At 37.2% G+C, this 20,790-nt stretch overlaps 1 protein-coding gene across 2 annotated transcripts; it reads right to left on the bottom strand.

The window, feature by feature from the left end:
• Positions 1 to 202: 202 nt before the first annotated feature.
• Positions 203 to 20,458, bottom strand: LOC145493748 (dixin-like). 2 transcript variants are annotated; one of them, XM_081473205.1, is made up of 15 exons: positions 20,163 to 20,458; positions 15,235 to 15,355; positions 13,008 to 13,130; positions 10,961 to 11,201; positions 9,766 to 10,189; positions 8,881 to 9,058; positions 8,210 to 8,469; positions 7,214 to 7,312; positions 6,526 to 6,639; positions 6,326 to 6,427; positions 6,097 to 6,171; positions 5,443 to 5,509; positions 3,491 to 3,584; positions 3,007 to 3,115; positions 203 to 2,674 (listed from the first exon to the last, which is right to left on the bottom strand). In XM_081473205.1, exons 1-15 carry the CDS (start codon positions 20,331 to 20,333, stop codon positions 2,567 to 2,569), a joined length of 2,286 nt encoding a protein of 761 aa, XP_081329331.1. In that variant the 5' UTR covers positions 20,334 to 20,458; the 3' UTR covers positions 203 to 2,566. The 2 variants fall into 2 exon arrangements, with proteins under 2 accessions (XP_081329331.1, XP_081329332.1); XM_081473206.1 differs by lacking the exon at positions 20,163 to 20,458 and adding an exon at positions 15,450 to 20,155.
• Between the last annotated feature and the right edge of the window lie 332 nt (positions 20,459 to 20,790).

Raw genomic sequence — 20,790 nt, forward strand, 5'->3', positions numbered from 1 at the left:
CCTTAAAATTGAAGGAAACCTGAAAATAATTTACTTCGATAGAAAAACACCAAAAAGATTATAAAAAAAATAGAGGATCAATGATTGAGAGGATTGACATGGATTACAAACGACAAACTTGACAAATTTAGGCTGAACTTTTAAAGATGTGCAAACTGTGACGTAACCCCTTTGAGAACAAAAGAATACAGGCACACTGCAGTCTTGCAAAACAGCCATTTAATTACATCCAATGCTTTTCTTCACACAATAAATATCTACATCTTTGTGAAATGTGCATTCTAATTTTCAAAATAAATGTCTACAAATTTACAATACGCCAGAAAATAACAGACACAAATAAGTTACAACATACCTAACAAATCTACCTATGGATAAGCACTAATTAACAGAAAGTGACAATTCTAACAAAAGCTTTTAGAGTTGCACTGTCTGCCAATGAAACTTATTTAACCATCCTCAATCTCACCACAAAAAAAAAAAAGATTCTCTTAGAATTCCTTGAAAAATTACCCAAAAATATCTTTTACTTGTAACTTATCACAAAACCTATGATTGAAATGCTGGGGCATTAAACCGCCTTTTTGCTGATTTTAAACCCATTGCCCAATACCCATTTTTTTTCTAGTTTGAACTTTTGGAAAATATAAGAAAAAAAGTAGAGACAACCCATTCTTGTCCCCAGAGGCCACGCTCCTTTTGGTCAGCAGCAAGAATTGCGACCTGACTGGGCCCACACCAGAAGTCCGCGATGCAAGGACTTCCCATCAAATTGACAAATCTGATTGGCTTAGAATACAGGACGAATGCTCCACACATGGTCAAAAAATTGGGTCAGGCCAGAGGTTGTGATTCTAGGTGCTGAACAAAAGGAGCACAGCCTCTGGGGACAAGAATTGAGACAACCCAAAGTCAACCTATGGTAGTTTTGACTCCCAGCCCTTCAATCATGGAAATTGACAGCAATTTGCATTATTCCCAAAACAAGTCTTGTTAGAGCAGACACTTTGCAACCTCTTATATTACAAAGCTTTATTAAAATAATTAAATGTAAGTATAAATAATAAATATAACAACTAAAGTGACAATGATGGTGAATGAAATTTAAGTGCTATTGTCTCAATACACATAAAGATAATTTATAAGCTCTCTGAATCACTGACTTGCTGTTCAACTCATAGATGTAGCTCGCTATTGCTCATCGTTTGTGATTCAAAGTTCCATCTTGAATAATCTTGGCTAGAACTAAACCAATGTTTGAATAGCATAGAAAAACCTGGAATGGGCAGAGGATAAAAAGCCGATAACAAGCCCCAAAAGTCACCATAGAACTAATCACAAACTAACCTTAACCTGTGTTGGGTGTTCTTGCATTCCAAATATTCAGAGATTTATTAAAATAATGGCAACAATCTTGGGTATGACATTTTAATTTGATGACTAATTTTAGGTGCATTCAAGATGATGCAAAAACACTCAAATTTCAGTTCCACTCTGTACGCTTCTATGTTTTTTTGTCTTCATTCAAGGATCCTAGGTCAATGGTATGGCACCTGTACTCAAAAATTTCTCAATACAACTCTTGAAAAGACTTGAAATAAAAATATATATATCACATATTTTGCACCCTCTCTGACATGATGTATGCTGTTATTTACATGTACAAGTTAATAATAATAATAATAATAATAATAATAATAATAATAATTATCATTTCTTCTATTTAGCAACTTATAATACATTCTATGCTTGTCACTGGACAAGCTGTTCATCCCAATAAATGCACATTTTATGTTCTTGGGCCACAACACAATAAAACATTTATTTACTTTGTTTAATAGACACATGACTGTTTTCGCCATGTCTGGAGGTTCTGTACCAAATGAATGTAGGTCCTTGTAATTATTCAACTTCACTCGTTTATCACGTCCACAAATACTAGATGATATTGGTAAACATGTAATAAGTTATTTTGTTGGGTTGACTAGTTAGTTTCCATGGAAACCAAAAGTGTCCACAGCTCTTAAGTATAAGTCACACTTTTCAGGGACTGAACCCAGCTGGTTGATAAATCTCTTATTCAATAGACAGGTGTGTAGTATGGCTGTCTATTCTCGTCTCCTTATTTGTGTGTTGTCTCTCAAAATACTGCACAACCCATAAAAATATACCAAAATATTACACATTTGATTGTCTAATAAGGCGATAATCAAGAGGCAATCCTTTTTCCTACTCTTGTTATTATCCTTCTTTCGTAGCGACCTTCATGCAAAAAAGTGACCCTTCTTGGGGATCTTGTTTGGTGGGTGTGAAAAAGGCCTATTATGGATCACTGGCAGAAAAGGACCCATTTGTGGAGGCTTACTAATGGGGAACTCCTACAAAAGTGACCTACCCTCAAGAGACCCATTATGGTACTACATTTTGGAGGACAGGGAAGAAAAAGAACCACTTTCTGGGGCCCATCACTTATCAGGGACCCTAACAGCAGGTCTCTTTTGGAAAGTGTTGAGCATTTGTAATTCAATAATAACTTATTCTAGTTTTTTCTATGGCATTCATTGTGTCAGGCCATTTGTTCTTGATAAGAAAGAACTTTTTGTCCTGAATCATCTTCCACCCACGCTACAATCTTTCCTTCCCAGCCAGGCACAATGTCACCATCATCAATAACCTGTCAAACAAAAACAAAACTTTGGTCAGGTACTTAAGGTAAACTCTAAGAATAAGTCTTTGGTACTGACTCTTTCCCCTATTCTGTAACATGAAGCACCCAGGCATAATTTTTTTCCCCAGGGTGGGATCCAAGACCATCACAATGTACACCCTAAAATTTCATTGGGTTGCATTTAACAGTTGTACCAGTGTATCCCTTCTGGGTGGATAGATGTACATGTATAGTGAGATTTTGGTGTCTTGCCCAAAATCACAGCACAAAGTCCCTGGCCAGGATTCAAATGCGGCCTCTTTATCTGGACTCCCATGGGCTAACTAATAGCTATGTACCTCTTCTTTAACTGTTCCAAACTCAGGATCTAATGCTTTGAAGTGGTAGCGATATAATCCAGGTCTGTCAATTGCTTCTTTGAAGTCTCCTAAAGTTATTTCTCCTAATCTGCAAACCACAAATAATACAGTAAGCTGATGAGAAAATCGTCCATTGCAAATAATATCACAATTATTTATAATATGGGGAGAAGTCTGATGGCACAGAGAATTTGATACCTATGCACAACAATTAAAATTTTCATTTCTTGAGACTGAAATTTTCTTCAGCTGACCTGTTACTGTATCACTAAATGTTTGGAGATTTAAATTGTCCACCTCTCACGATAATGAAAAAAGGTTTGTCCTTGCTAACTTATTTCACATTAATTTGTTTCTGATGGCCATTTTGCTATGTCAAATGGACCCTCTACTTTCCTTGGATTTTGATAAGTTAAATCAAACAAAATGTATTGAAATCATCAAAAATAGCGTTTAATAATACCTTCTCGGAATTGATGTAAGGAAAGGAGTGACTGTCTTCTCTGTAAAATAAAGTACTTTGGTGCTAATTACATGAGTGTCTTTAGCATTACCATCTGGAAAACGAAAACAGAAAAAAAAAAGTTGACATACATTTAGAAAGTAAATTCAACTAGAGTTGCCTAAGAGATGGTTAGAAGCACAATCTTGAAAATGAGGATAAAATCTCTTAATAGAGCTAAGTCATGGTTTACTCATCTTGAAAAGCTTAGCCTAAAATTTTCAAGTTAGTCCTTTGTAATCTGTGTTAATCTTCTCCATCTTTAACCATCTTTGTTCTTTTATGGTTTATTATTATCTCTTTGGTGTTTTTCTATCTTAGTAAACTACTATTTTCAGGTTTTCTTCAATTCAAGGGTAATTTTGTACATGGCCAAAATACCATGACTGAGCTCCTTTAACCAGAATAAAAAGTACTCAGGTTCAGTTGTACAACTATACACAAGTTCACACATAAGCCCACATTTACTGATCACAGGTGATATGCTTACCAAAGCAAGGCAAATTACACTTAATATTTCAATCTTTTGCACTAACTGCTAACAGTATATTAGGGACCGTTCATTTTTTATGAGGGAGGGGGGGCTGGTGGGATTTGGGAAGCACCATTTAAAAATCACATGACCCCCCCTCAGCTTACCAATTTTTTCACGTGGCCCCCCCTTATAGCGGTCATATTTTGGGATGACCCCCCCCCCAAAAAAAAAAATTTGAACAAACAATATTTAGATTTCAACTTTTTTAATATTTCTCTATTATCCCCCTACTTCACGTTTCGTGCTCACTGTGAAGATAATATTTACAATCCCTGTACTACAGAGAGCTGTTGTTTGAAAAACAAATCAAAAGAAAGAGAAATCAATTTCGGATCTCCTCGTTATGGCTCGCCCTGAGCGTGTGGCATTTGGCCTCTCATTGGCATCTCCCTCATCTGAATTGATGAATGCCCACAGTTTTAATGTAAAACAGATCAAATGTATAGAAGCTAAGTTGAGGAAGGTCACGCAAGACATGGAAGCACTAGAAAATAAGAGCAATTATAACAGCGTATTCAAGGGCACACTCAAACAGCACATCAACAAAAGGAGAAGGAAAAAAGAAAGCCGCAGAAAGTCAAATGAAAGAAAGAGGAAGCGGACTGAAAACAACGTCCAACGAGTTTATGGAATCTGTGTTGGAAACCCGCTAGGAAATGATCTTACACAATGCCTTGTGTACCCTCTTAGAATGGCCGTCCCGGAAGAGTGTATTAAAGTTGAGGATGTTGCCACGTCGTTATTTAGAAGAGATGGGCCATACATCGCACAGCTCTTGGAAGGGAATTATTTCACCAATGCTGCAAGAAGCAGAATCATCACCAACCTTGAGCAGGAAGTCAGAGATTATGTTTACACCTTCATGTACCCTGAAGAGTACACTCTGACGGAAAGCATTGCTGCTTCTTGCAGCATCGGTGAAAGAGACTCCCATAGCAGCACAAGCGGTGACGAAGAACTCGACGACAGCGAAGATGAAGATGAGTGCCAGTGAAAGTTGCATTCAAAAATAACAGTGTTAAATACTTCTTTTCAGTAGCTACAAATGCTTTTTGTCGCCCAAGGTTTTTTTAAAACAGAAGGAAAGTTTGTAATAAATTTGTATCCTGCCTTCTATGTTTATTCTATAGCAATTTTTTTGATATTCAAGCATTATGCCATTTTAAAGTTTTACTAAAATATTTCACGTGACCCCTCCTTTTTCCCTTATTTTTTTGGGATGGCCCCCCCTCGAAAACCATTTTTTTTCGCATGCCCCCCCCCCCAAATCCCACCAGCCCCCCCTACCTGATAAAAAATGAATGGTCCCTTATTATGAGCTTTCTTTCTAAGGTTTGTGGGCTAGTAAAGTTGCAATCTTTATCACACACATATATACCTAAATGTCTTTGATGTGGGAGCGATTTGCTATTGTATCCATTGCTATGATCAAATCCATTCACACCCTGTTAAACAACAAAAGCTTCTTAATCTGAGAGTTGCAATACATGTACCATGAAATACAGGTAGTTCATTTTTATCTATTCAGATGTCAAATTTATATATTCTAAAAACTCTAGAACTCTTTTACTGCTAACTACAGAATGATACAATTTTATTCATTAGTTAGGGCTTACAACATTAATTTACAAAACATTTCAAGGTATAAACTGAGGACCAAAAGTAACCAATTAATGATCAATAAGGTCAGTGAGTAATTGATGGGTAATCACTGAGTAATCAACTGATAAGTCGTTGATTGGTCCACTGTGTTGTTTGTGTTCTTTGTGATTGGCTAGAGTGATTACTTTGGTTTCGTTTTAAGACACTTGAAACTGACAGCTCTACTCACCTACGCATGTCATTGATTATTCATTGATGCTACTGATTACTCATAAATTGATTACTCATTTGTTTCACTGATGTCATCAATGTTATCAATTAGTTACGTCAGGTAATGAGCATAGCCGATGGAAATTGGACAAATTAAAATAAATGGAAAATATGGCCAATGCTAAATTCATGACTTGAATTACTCTTAAACTACACTTGCCTTTATATTAACACTCTCAGTATCAGAATCAAAGGAACTGGACTGGTGATCTGAAGAATGGACTGCAAGAATACTCTGCAAACAAAGTCACAAAAATAATAAATAATTATACATATTGTCTCATTGGACATTTCAGTTGCTGTACACTGTACGTACTTGTAAGATATCACACATTTGCTTGGGAGGTAATACACATCATATGCGTCCAATGTTTGGAACTGATTGTTACCTGTTCTAATGTGTCCAGTGTGTGGTGATGTGGATCATGTGGTCTAAAACAGCTCCGCAGACTTTCAATAGCTTCTCGTACAACCTCCATTTCTTCTGATCTCTGGCAATGACAGACAAAACACATTCAGGTTATTAGATATAAATTCTGAACATGTAGTATGTACATATGAGTAATCACTAACTGCATGATAAGCTCACCTTCAGTCCATGAGAAACGACAGCAGAGTTTTGTACATTCTGTGGATTCAAAATCTTGTCCTCTAGCGATGCCATCTTCTCATCCTGTGTGGAAATTCGAGCTGACAGGGTAGCCTAGTATCAGTCAGAAAGATGAATGTTATAAGCCAAACCACTTTTTCATCATAAACTAATTAATAATTAAAAGTATCCTTCATTAAGAATTTCTCTATTTATTGTATTTTATTCTCCAAGTTCCTTAAGGTTACTCTATGCATTTCGCATCATTTGTTGGGAGAATTAAGTTCAAAGATCAAGGCTTCTTTTTTCATGATCATGATCATTCTTATAATGATACTGATACTGATACTGATACTGATAATGATACTGATAATGATAATGATAATGATAATGATAATGACTTTATTAGTAGTACTTCCACGGGGTGACTCTTCGCCTCCTAATAACTATTTGTAAATTATAAGCTATAAAATGTCTTTACCTGGCTACATACTTGAAAATAAAATCACAATTACATACTCACAGTTACACAAATTACCTAGTATCAAAATGTTCAAAATTACTAAAAATATTAATAGTTTCAAATTACTAAAAACATATATATTCTCATAACTGCAAGTTATACTACTGTATAAAGAATTTAGAGAAAATGTATTGAACACGTGCAAGTTGTTATGTTTGTTTTTACCTCATATGAACCAACAGAATCAAGCTTCTCCTGGAGATCTCTTATTCTCTGTTGTAATTCAATTATAATGGTATCATCTACTTGTCTGCCAGGTCCTGCCTGTAATAACGAAAAAATAAAAGAGATGTTTGCTGATGGTAAATTAATTGCAACAAAGTATAAAACAGGAACAGCCCTATTCAGAAAAGAAAGTGAACTCTAATCTCAACCCCATAGTTGACTACAAGCTATTGTGGGTCAACAGATAGTGCACTGAACTCAAGATCAAGAGGACTGCGTTCAAGTGTTGGGTAAAGGGCAAGTCAGTTTACTCCCGGTCTCAGTGCTTCTCAGGATCATCATCTCTGGTGTTTATTAAATATAAAGATCAAGTGCTTTCTAACCTAATGGCCCTTTGCACAAGTGCTTATGTCTGACTTCAGTACCACAAAGTGATTAGCCAAGGAGTACAATGTACTTCACTCCCTCCCCTTGATGGGATGCTAGTTCATTGCATTCATTAGTGTTTAATTCACTGTTACTCATTGATATACATGGTTAGAGAGAGGGACTATGACTTTAGAGTTTGTTGCCCAAGAACACTCACAGTGACCATGGCCAGGGCTCAATGCCAGATTTATTTAAAATGAAACACAGTAAGTTGCCTTGCACCCTGGTTAGAGACCTGCAAAACCAGAAAAATGCTGGCAGCGAACTGTAATGGACTATCACCTTAAATTTAAATACAGTTGAACCCTGCTAAAATATTTCAAACTCTCGATTATGGGAAACAAAAATTAGTTTGAAAAAGAGGGGTTCAAAATAGCCAATGTAATAAACGACTGAAAGGTAAGAACTCAAAGGGTTTTGAGTTCAAAGAAACGAGGAAATTGAAATAACCGAGTTCGAATTATCAAGGTCCAAAATATATCGACTTAAATTCCAACCAGGGAGAGAAGAGATACTCATAACTGTAGTTTCTTCACGACCCAGAAATCCACATGTACTACCACAAACCTGTGCAAATTGAAGTTCCTCAATATGCCTCATAGCATCTTCAAGCTCCACCCTCTGTTTATCGACTGTCTTCTCTCTGCGTACCAGTTCACTACGAAGAGCAGACACTTCCTTGTCCCTCTCGGCAAGCTGATACTGTAGTTGTTCTACTTCTGATTTGTGCTGTTGCTGCGACAACTCGTGCTTTAACGAGTCTGACTGAAGCTGCATGATGGTCTGTTCTTGTAGATTGAGTCTGGACAACAGACCAGCCTTGATGCCTGGTAACATAATAACAAGTTGCAATGAGTTTCATAATTCTCATCTGTTATCTGCTTAGTAAGGAGCTGACTACTCCATGCTGTTTAGTTCTCAACACTTCTTGTCCAGCCCCAGGAGGTGGATTCCCATGTGAAAAGGTCAGGGATGCCCATCAAAGAATTTAAATTAAACCCTTAAAGTAGACTAATATGGGCCTGGCTTCAGCTGTATTTGACCCCTAAAAGATACCATTTTAAAACGGACATGGCAGCGTTGCTTATTATTTCTTTGAGAGCAACCCTGATACCTTGACGGCTAGCCCAAAAACTGTGATTGACATCCCTAAGTGAGATCATGAGCATCTCTGACCTTTTGACTTCAGAGTCCCCCCCCCCGCCCTTCGATGGGTTGTCCAGTACATACGAACAAACCTTGAAGATTGATACACTCCTCCTTGGTTTTGTTGAGTTCCGTTTTCAGACTGTCATATTCAGCTTCTCTCTGATCAAGTCGACTGCTCACTATAGTAAGCTGTTCCTGAACTGTGGAACCTTCAAGCCCACAGTATTCTTCAGGAATCTCGTCGTCTTCCACTCTGCCATTCAGTAACTGTAAAAACAACCCCAAAATATGGAGATGTGCCTCATCTAAACTTGTCTTTGATGCTGGGTGCAGGAATCGAACTTCTCAAACTCACAAATTATTCATCAAGTTTAAACCTGTGACAGTGTTTGGATATCTGATTTTAATTAGAATATATTTTTTATGATTTTATTTTTGCATTTTCTCTCTATTTTTGGTTCTGATTTAGAAGTCTCTACCCCTCCTCCCCCCTGGGATAGGGTGATGCCCGGAGTAAGAAGTAACTCAATCAACCAACTTGCATGACATCACAAGTGTAAGCAAGCATGTCCACTTTCTGTTCAGAAAAGGAGAATTTTTTCAGAACAGGAGCATTTTTTAGAACACTTAGAACTGAAGTGCGAGAAGCACTCATATGCACCTTTTGCTTCTCGATGCCCTTGTTTCGTGATCTTAAAAAATTCCACATGCCAACACACTTGGGCACGTTAACTGTTTCCCAAAAACACATGTCAACATTTGGCTGCAGCTCAGGCTTCTTCCTACACTACTCTTGTGCTCTTGTACTTCCTTGCTTGCTCTATGACAGAATAAAGCATATCTAAAGCCTCAGTCTTTTCATTTCTCAGCAAGTTGACAATTTTTTTTATTCTTGACACCGAATTGTTGGCAATGTGTTGACATTGTAAAGAGAAATCATATTTTGATCACTTTTGAAACCTGAGAGAACTCACCAAGTTCTGTAGGTGTAGCAGCATTTCCTTTGCACTATTTGTGTCCTCTTCCATACTATCATACCCTTCAGTTACTTCACGAAGAAACTCTAAATCTGGAAACGTACTGGCATTATTATTATTAGTCTTTCCAGGATCTTTAAAGGAAACAGATTCTGAATCAGATGCAGATTGAAGTAGCTCTAGATCTCTGTGAGGTAGTCTTGGAGTAGTGCCGCCACTACTAACATTTGAACCATCTGACCCATTGTCCTTGTCACGTCTAGAGGACTCTGCACTAGATGGCCGACTTATCTTCCTCACTGGTGTTCTGTGTAATGGTGTGTTGAGTGGCGATGCAGACAGTGTGGGACTGGTTCCTGGACTAACGTCCACAGGGTGACGATCAATCTTTAGAGTACTATGGGCAATCTTAGATGTTTTTCTACAAACACCAATGAAAGAAATTAATCTTTCTGGGAGAGATGAATACAGTTAAACCTCCTGTAAGCGACCATCCAAAATGTCAATCCTTGGTGTTTGCTTATGAGGGCTTAGATCATATTGGGTCAAAACTTTGCCTCATTAGCATATGGTAACTGCAGAAACTTACCCCATGTTTTAAATGTTTTTTCATGTGAAGAGTCAATTTTGAGAAAAAATCCGGCACTTCTCATTGAGAAATTTCCGTCTCTTGTACTATCCAGGAATGCAATGTTACAACACCTTATTATCCTATCTCTGCTTTATTATCTGCCAAATGGTTGCTTACAGGAGGATAAAAACAATAGAAATTTCAAACTTTTAGCTCTAAAAAGAGGTCACAGTTGCTTACGAGAGGCGGTTGCTTACAAGAGGTTCCAAATATAGTGATTTGACTTGGTAACTTTTGGTATTTTGGAAAAACTGGTCACTGAGGAGAGGTGGTGGTCATGGAGGTTTGACTGTAATTAGAATGCCACAATGAAACCCTGTTAATCCGGTCAACAATGGGCAAGTCTGGCTGTATTATCACGGTGATCGTACTCAAGGGGTTCTCTAAATAAGAAAATGACTGACTGAGCTTACGTAATAAAGACGTGTCTGTACAAATGGGGTGGCTGCAAGGTGGGGTTCCACTGTATTAAGAATCAAAAACTTGAAAACTTGAAGAAATATTACTTTCTTTAATCTGAGGAGAACACTGACTGAAAGGAAACAAATACCCGGTAACTACCTTAGCCTGAAGGGCATGTGAACATGTCTCCCTGCACTAGCCGCTTTCCTGCTAGCTTCACCAATAGCAGCAGCAGCTTCAGCAGCAGCAGCTGCAGCAGAAGGACTTCGTGTGAGCTTGGTATTCTGTACAGGCGACAGGCCACTCGGATGTGCTGGAGGTTTAACACTGCCAGGTTTGAAGTGAGCTGCTAAAGCCAGAACAAGGCGCATTGTGGCTTTTAGATTTCCATCCACAATTTCTGGAAGGAAAACAACAACTTAATTACGACGGTTACAAGGACAACAAAAATTAATGTCTCTGGCTAACCTACAATGATACGGTAAGGTAAAATCTGCATCAGGCTAGTAGTTCATACAGCTGGAGCTTATCCTGATTTCTGTAACATGAAGTAACTAGGAGTATTTCTACTCCCTCTTTCTCTCTTGATGGGATGCTAAGTCCATCACAGGGTTACTCCCCAGCTTCAGATTTGCTGCTACCCATTTATATGCCTGGGTGGAGAGAGTCACTGTGGAAGTTAAGTGTCTTGCCCAAGAACACAACATAATGACACCAGCTAGAGCTCGGCCAAACTCGGTCTAAAATCCAGCATGCTAACCATTATACCACCATTCCTCCACAACCAACAATATTATCACTTAATTTCTAAATTATGCGTTTTCACTTAAACTTAAATAGGTTTAGTTCAGCACACAATGAAAGTCATGTCTGTTAGCCTGGAGCTTGTGGTTGAGCTAGTGGATGCCATCCTTCACTTGGCTACAGGGCAGGTGGGGTAAAATGTGAGAAAATTCAAGTACTGTGAGAAATCAAAATAATAACTCTTTTAATTCTAATTATTGAATTAATTTATTAATCAATTGTGTATGTGAGATTTTTTTCCAGGCTAGTGACAATAGGGAGTTTAAGCAAATCACTACGGCTGGCGCTGATACGGCTGCCGGAAGTAAATTTCCCCCAAAATGAGACACTGCGCATGTACGTCGGTTGCATCCAACCATAGTGTGAAACCTGACTATGTGAGTCGGGATGTTTCGCTGTAGTGGCTACTACGTCTGGTTTATTTCGCTTCTCTGGCCCTTTTCAATGGACATCTCTGCATTTTAAGAATTCCATTGGATACTATATCCTTTAAACTCAATTTAAGTCAAAGATTGTGTCAAGGTTGCCTTTCATAAGCTTGTAAATCCGTATCCTGAATTTACAATAAGTTTTGGCAAAGGTGTTGGAATGGCGAAGCGAGTTAAGTGAAATATTCGTGTTGAGCACGAGGTTGTTTTTCTTTGGTTAAGTTTGCTTTGAGGGTTTAGTGAAGATGTTTTATATCTGGATAACTATACGATGCTATTTTGCTTCTTTGAGTATTGATATATTTGTGTTCTTCACTCGATATTCTTTGAGATATTTGTCTCTGAAATTATATATTTCATCCATGAAATTGTTATGGTACAAAGTGTATGGCATTCGCTTTTGCTCAGAAATAATCTGTTCGTCCTACCGAATAACGGCCATCGTCCTTTGAGCGAAGCCATTTGGCTGTGAGAAACTAAATAAAAGAGATTTTATACTCCTTAGCCGATGTTTCTTCATCTGTGTATTTCGCTTTACCCGCTAAACTTAAAATTTGGCAGACCACCGAGACGTACTCTCCCCAGACCTTTTCAGTCACGGCAGCCGTAGTAGCACCAGCCGTAGTGATTTGCTTAAACTCCCTAATGACTATGGGACTGGTACGTGTGCATCCTGGCCACATCTTGCCCCAAGGACAACCTGGAAAAAAATGTTCTTTGCACCCTGTAGTTAACTGAGTGAATGACATGACAGACCGACTGACCAGATAACCAGCAGCACTGATTGACAACCTAACTGACTGTCTGACCAACACACTGATGAAGCAACCAAGACTCTACTGACTGACGGTTTGATTGATTGACTGACGTCCCTACTGACTGACTGACTGACTGACTGACAGACAGACAGACTAAATGAATGACTGACAGATTGACTGAGAGCTGAAAATAATTATACCACCACCCATTTTTACCTTTCGAGGAGATCTGTCTCATTTTGATTCTCTGGGCTGCCATAAAGTGTAGAACGTGATCCACATTCTCCTTCTTGGCTGCATAGGTTGTCGGAGATTCATCGAATTTCAGAGTTTCACCAGCTGCAATAGAAACAAACGGACAAACACAAAATCTACATTTTCCTCACTGATTTGCTTGACTTCAGGGATGCTGCTAAGGGTTTTAATTGCCAGCTAATTTCACCCACTGGAAGAGAACCTAAAACTGGCAGAAACCTCAGACAAAATCAAAAGTCTGGAGCTGCCAAGGTCAGAAAGGACAGCTGGCCCTGTTAATGGGCTGGCTGAGTGTTTTCTCAGCCATGTCCCTATGACTTACTTTGAATTTATTACTTATTTTGATGGGACAATTATTGCCAACAGAGATGTGTCTATAGTTAATAATGGATCAGTTAGCAATAGTTATTCATATTAAGACTATTACACGCTATTCGCTGCGCTCTACTGAAGGTGTTTTATTAAAGCATCCTTCGGGGAGAATGAAAAAGTCATTTGGTGACAGATCCTTCAGTGTGGCTGCGCCCACTCTGTGGAACGCTCTTCCTGTTAGCCTCCGCATGATCAAATGTATTTCCACTTTTAAGTCAAATCTTAAAACTTATCTTTTTAAATTAGCCTTTAATATTTCTTAAATATGTGTATATAAATAAATGATGTAGTGTTTTTTTATTATGTTTAAATTTTATTGTAGATTTTTAATACTTGTACAGTTTTAGGTTATTTATTGTTGTAATGCGCTTTTGATCACCTGGTATGTTAAAAACCGCACTATAAATCAATAAATTATTAATTATTATTAAGAGTTGTCAGAATTGGTACACAACATGTTTAGTTCAATGACTTTGATCTCCATTCATTACTTTTATCAGTATGGTATCGACTCTATTTGTGACCCTTTGTTGAAAGGCTATCATCAACAAATTCCTATGATTTTTTGTCATGATTAGAGGAGGGAGTCAAAAGAAATTTATTGTATTTTGGCATGTGTCCTTCAATTTAATGGCCAAACATTGCTAAATAGAGAAACATTGTTCTGACAATTTTTTGGGCAGTTTGAGCTTTGTAGTATCTAGAAGTCTAGATGCAAAGCACCAGACACAAAAATCATGATTACATGATACAAGTACTACGAAAACATGACAGTGATTAAATGAGCTGAGTCACTGGGATCCAAGTTAAAAATAGCACAAATGTGACAGCTGTGAAGTGGCTATTGAAAAGTTCCTTAGGAATCTTTGTAGATTTCTTCTATAGGCTGAAATGTTAACAGTTCTTTAAGTCTCTACCAAAAATCAAACAAGGCTACGAAAACAGTGGTTCAAGAATCAAATTCTGAAAAAAACTGATGCAGAACTAAACATTTTATAGTTGAGGAAATATTTCAGTTTTTATTAATTTTACTTAATTCATAATTAACAAAATGTCCCACTTTGCTTCATGACTCCAAGGCAATTTAAATAGAGTAAAACAAGTTTCACATTTGGAAAGGGGTGTCATGCCATGGAACGATGGAAAACAATATTACTAACAACCTTCTCTACAATAATTAAAGAAGAACAGAGTGTGAAGACAGCAGCCTCTCTTCACTACCAACAGATTTGGAATTCACGAGAACCAACTGGCCGGTAGAGATGCAAGAATAAGTGATCACTAACATTAATAATTATAGGCAATGCAAAAACAAGATTATGAAATTTCTTGGACATACTTTTACTGTAACAGACTTCCAAAACAAAAAGCAACAAATTCTGACTAGCTTATGGTTGATTCAAAGACTCTTTCATTCTTTGAAAAATAATTTAACTCAGTTTGGTTATTTTAATTTCTTTCTTAGTGACTGTTAATATCTCCCTCTAAATTTTGGAATCTAATAATAAACTTAAGTTAATGAAGTGACATCCAATATACTGCAAATGATACATAATCACCATTTATTTAATCCAAGACAAAATGAATTCGATGTATGATAAGCCAAGCTATGCAGATTTAAATTTATCATGAAGTTTTTAATTAACTTAACTTAGACTATTCTGTCAGGCAGTCACCAGCAATGTCAATATTTTGACTAGCTAGCTGGTAAGATATCAGTGGATTTTAACACTTCAAAGCACTTGTAATAAAATGTTCTTCAGTGAAAATTATTAAGTAGATCAAATGCAAAGTCATTAAAAGAGAAAAAACTCACCCAAAACTTCCACAAGTTGAACTAAGGCAACACCATCTCTTGTGTCTCGAGGGATTTCACGAACAAAACGACTGCCAGGTCTTTTCTTCAACTGTGAATTGACCCACGCAACATATTGCTCCTATTATTAACACAAATTAGAGTTAGAAGATATCATTTAAATTTCACACGAATCAAAGAATTTAACCCAAGTGATAAGTCTACATGTTATTCACCGTGTAAACATCTCCTCCATGACTCTTCTCCTTGTCTGACATTTTGCTTTGCGTTTACAGAGCCATCAAAACATGTTTGAGCATACCATAATGAGATCCATTTATGAAAATTAGAATGTCAAACCAGCAAGTTTGGCATTTGAATGAGCTCATAACGTTCTTCTAGTTTTCAAAATCAAAAACTGTTGTGAACCATTTGAAAATCAAATAATCTATGGTCATAAATTGCTACTACAGAGCAAATACATTAAGAAATGGAAGTTAAAAGTTGAATCATTCACGAAGGGCATATTCATTTATGGTTGAATGCCTCCAAAAATGAAGTCAATTTTGCATAACAATGATAAGAATTTGAAGGGAAAGGAATAAAGGATATCATGGACACAATAGGGAAACCTACAAGGCACAGGGAGAATAAACACAATTAGAAAGTGACTAAGATTTTCTTGCCAATTAAATTGTATTGTTCAGAAATTAAACTGTGTGCAGACCTACATGTAGGTATTTGTTAGCAAAGTTAATTTGACACTTGCTAATTGAAATTTGCTAATTGATGAGAATAGGCCTGTAAATGTGCAGTTTTAAAATCTGAACAAAACACAATGATTTTGAAGAAACAAAAACCTTTGCACCCCAAGAGCTATTTAAATATTAAAAGGGAATAGTGCAAACTATGGCTACATGCAAATTGATGTTATAAAATTAATACTGAATGGAAGTGTCATATATATAGCACAGTCAATCCTATATTTATTAGCTACCACCCTCAGTGAATGGACAAGTGGCTGTCCAGTTGAAGGATGTCATTTGATAGAACTCTCCCTCAAATTAATTTTGCTACACTACATTTCTGTAGTTGACATTATGCCGCACACATTGATCAAATATTCATGCAAAACTCATTTAAAAACTCTCATATTTGACAATATTTGCACTAGCTTCATCACTGGAATTTAAAACAATTTTAAAAACAATTTCAAAATCCAAAAACATTGTGTAGCATGCTGTTAAGACTTGATTTCCATGAAGCAACATGTGTTGTGGTTTTGCCATAAGCTTGTCACATTGGGCAGGGCTGTGCTCCAGAAGTGCCCTGGTGCCACAAGCACGTAACTTTCACCTTTGGGCAACTGAAAAAACTTACTCTTTTTATATCAGCTTAAGTGCTGGGCACCCAGGATTTCATGGTTAGGAACCTTTGGGCTCCTTGTAATTTTTCTCAGAACACTGTCTTCCATGGGGCAGTGCAATAAAAACTTTAATTTTTTTTTTTTTTAAGTATCCATACCCCTTGCACAAAGGTATTCTGGTTTAAACCTCTCCATGCTTCATAAAAATTCTAGCTAAGCTTCATGTTTTCCTCTAAAACAATGACTTGGCATTTGAAACCCCCTCCCCCTTGAAAGTTTTAACAACATTCCTTGGATGAATATGGATATGTCCTGCCACTGTACAGTACATTGTATGCCCACATATCATAGCACAATTGCATGTATCCTTTACGTCTGTCTTAGCAGAAGCTCTACAAGGAGCTATTAATATAATAGTTACTAAATAAATGCAATTAAAGAGACCAATAAAGTAGCCTGAACCGACTCAAAACTGTGAGCAGTAAAGATTTTTGTAAAAGAATTTTAGTTTCTATTTTCAGGGGTAGCCATGTGACAAAACAGTCACAACCACAATTCAAAACAATATTTGTGACATTATCCAACATTTTATCCACTTTTCTTAGAAGCAGCCAGCAACTGTGAGCGATGTCTGAAGATTTCTTTCAGCCCCCCCCCCCCTCATTTTTAAACAGCAGAATATTTGCCAGCCCAGTAAAATTGTAACTGCATCAGTTTCTGCAGGAGCCCATACTTTTGTTAGACAAAACATAGGGAACAAAATAGTAGACAGGATGTACTTTGTTTGCAACTGAGACATTTTACTAGCGTACATTTTATTCTTGATAAGGGGGATGAGGTAATTGTGGGACGTGAGGGTAATTTCCAGGGGGAGGAGGGGGAATTTTAACATCTGAAAATTACGCACATACAGTGGAACCCCACGTTATGGCCACCCTATTAACGCAGGCACCTCATTATTTTGGCCACTTTATTCTGGCCCGAACAAAAGCTCAGTTGGTCAATTTCTTTTTAAAGAACCCCTTTAATATGGCCACCCCGTTAACGCAGCCCAATTTTTGTAAGCCATTGGTGACCAGATTAACAGGGTTCTGTTGTACATTGATATGGGAGATTATAATTATAACATTGCAATTTTTTCTCATCAAAGAATGGGGGTTGCTAGCTTTTTAGGATGAAGGACATGGCACGGAATATGGTCTCAAAAAGGGGGGCAGGATAAAAAGTTATCATGATAGTTTGCAATTAGCAGGGGGGAGCACTCAAAGAACTGCGATAGGCATTAGCTTGCCTATGACACAATATATATTATAATGTAAACATTCTGGCAGAGGGCGATAATTAACATTTCTGAGGCTCTGAAAATTCCAATTTTTCTGCAGGGGTATACTCCCCTGATCCAATTCTAATAAGTGTATTTTGCACCCAGTAAGATCATCTCTCAACAGACTGGTAGATCAGTAGCAAAATTTGCAAACTTTTATCATCTCTCTGCAGTTTACACACTCTATTTAAAATAAATCCACAGAGTATAGAGATTTGACACTGAGGCAAGCAAACTGGAATCATCAAGTGCATTGTGTTTTATCACATAGAAACAGTGGAATTTAGACCTCAAACAACGACTTTATTGCTACTGTGTAGCAATATTTAAGTAGAAGGAAAGCTCATAAAAACGAACAAAAGAAATTTAATTATTATTTACAGACATTGGATATTCTGCATTTTCCTTATCCAAGCACATTATGTCACAATAGTATATTATTATATTCAAAGCCTCCATAAGCCTGAACCATCAGAAAGCAGAAAAAGCTTCCCTAACTTGAGGTGGCTGCTTAAGGGAATAAGCATCATAAGCACTAGCAGCATTAAAAATGGGTGGCCACTCACAGGAGCTTGCACTGCCCACATTTAACAATGTTCATGCAGAAAAAAAGCACACTAACCGCTGTGTTAAATTATGGTTTGTTTTTGTGACAGTGAATATACAAGTATACATGTAGAGCTGTATACTAACAAGCGTGTTGACAGAGTTTTGACTGTATATTAAAAGTCCATGCTAATAGAGTATATTGATAGTTCTACACAAACCTTTTAAAAAGCTGTATATGGGGAGCATGGCAATTACATTATCATGAAATATTAAAAGGGGATTGAAATCTCTCATACAAAATGATCACTTGCTTGTTACTCTATTCCATGGCAATAGATGACCCTTTGCATTTTCAACTGCAAATTAATGTGTAGTAACCAACTGCACATAACTGCACATTTAGGCATAATTTTAAAAGGTGTCAACCATTTTACAGTGACAACAGCAAGAATAAACACAACAAATCCATGTGTCCAATTGTAATTTTTTTTTCCCTTCACAAAAATCATAGCATTTCCCCAAAACAATTTGCAACCAGGTCTTTTTGGCTTATGAATTTTTGGGCTTTAAAACTGAGACCTGGCAAGTCTTGTATAAAATAATTGTGCTGACTGAGGGAAGGAAAACTGACAAGAAGTTTAAGCCGCCTGCTTTCATGCATATTTCATGTACTGTGTGGGTCACTTGTACATGACCTGCAGGAATTGAGCAATGAAATAATTACATGAATGTATACTCAATGAAGCAGTTGGAGACCTTGTTATGAACAAATTATTTGCATATGTGACAACTTATATGAATAACTCACTTGCAAGAATGACAGAAGAGACTTGTCGAGATCCTTATGTTCTGTTTAGCATAAACTAATATTAAGTTATAGGTTGACAAAGAGGAAATAACCTTGCCGATATTCAAATCAGTTTTCAAGACATCTACAGAGCATTTGGTCTTGAAATTTCACCCATATTGTTATACACAATAAAATGGCTAGCCAAAACCACTATTAAATCCACATTAAAATAGACACCTACCTGAATTATTTACAACTGTACAAATTTTTCATTCACAAAGGTTAGTGAGAGGTTTTGTACATGCCGTTATTTTAAGAAACAACATTGACGGAAAGAAGTTTCTCTGCAATGCTCAAAATAAATGATATTGTATCTGTTGCATTATAGTCACAAAGCGATTTTACATAAGCTTATTAGCATTTACAAGCTTTGATACTGAACTCTTAAATAAAGATTCCAAGAAGATCTCGTTACGAGTATATGAATAAACAAGTGAAGGTACTTGTCAAAATATATTTTCAAGTACAATCGAGAATGTCAACGCTAATAAAATTCCAATCAATCTCTCTAAGAGGACATACTTGCAAGAGAAAATGTGTCTCGCCTTTAATCGAGTTTTAAGCAGCATAAAATGCAAAAATATTGGCTTGTTTGTCGTTGAAGTCTTGTTACCCTGGGAGAAAAAATCACTTTCTCGACTATGAACCACTTAATTAAGAGATCTTTACGCCGAACGTGTGAAAATTACTCGGCATAAGATAGATACTGTATTGGCTTAATAACCTCCTACAACATGCTCCAATGCGTGTTTATCCACCGTAAAAACACAAAACACGACGGGGATCTGTCTGCAACGTCGTTTACGCACAGAAAATGAATTACGAGTATAAACTTATCGAAGAATTTACTTTGTTATTACCTCTCGCTTGCCTCCTTCTTCCACATTTCGCTTGAGTGTTTCTCTTGTCAACGGGGAAGACGACCAGCTTTCCACATAGTAACCGCTTTCTTTCTTAAATTTGCTTCGTGCAGTGGTAGGCGAAGGAACAGGAATATTTGGCCTGCTAGAGTCGTTCGGGAAATTGTACATGTCGCCGTTATTTCTTTCCACATACTACTCTTCTGATCTGACATTCCATTTATTCACGCTCGAGAGTTTCTTCTTCGCTTCTTGTCCGGCAGGAAGCCATTACTGTAATACCGATGGATAATTTATTCAGTCGATAACCGATCGGTGCGAATTCGACCGGAAGTTGCTGTAATCGGATCGGAGCAAAACCATAAAATAAAGAAGATATACCTACAAAAACAACTTGCTAGTGTCAACATGCAAAGTTCCACAAACACATTAGCAGGTCGGAAGAATGTCAAAACAGAAGATTCTCGACAGACTGTTTGTGCATTAATTCATTCCGTGATGATTTTGATGTGTTGTCACCTAAGAGATTCTTCAAATTGCGCGTCAAAGGCCACTTCAAAGAATGATTTATGATAGGCTCGAAATAGATCGGTATTTTGTTTTCTCTCGCGCCTAAACGCCGAAAAGC

This window comes from Orbicella franksi, chromosome 7, assembly GCF_964199315.1.
Source record: "Orbicella franksi chromosome 7, jaOrbFran1.1, whole genome shotgun sequence".
Taxonomy (NCBI): Eukaryota; Metazoa; Cnidaria; class Anthozoa; order Scleractinia; family Merulinidae; genus Orbicella; species Orbicella franksi.

Excerpts from the sequence above, each read along its gene's own strand:
- LOC145493748 (XM_081473205.1), bottom strand. The coding sequence starts at position 20,333 with ATGTACAATTTCCCGAACGACTCTAGCAGGCCAAATATTCCTGTTCCT. Across the intron at positions 10,190-10,960 it reads CACATGCCCTTCAGGCTAAG|AAAAACATCTAAGATTGCCC; the intron begins GTAGTTACCGGG and ends TGGTGTTTGTAG. Across the intron at positions 8,470-8,880 it reads GGAGTGTATCAATCTTCAAG|GCATCAAGGCTGGTCTGTTG; the intron begins GTTTGTTCGTAT and ends TTATGTTACCAG.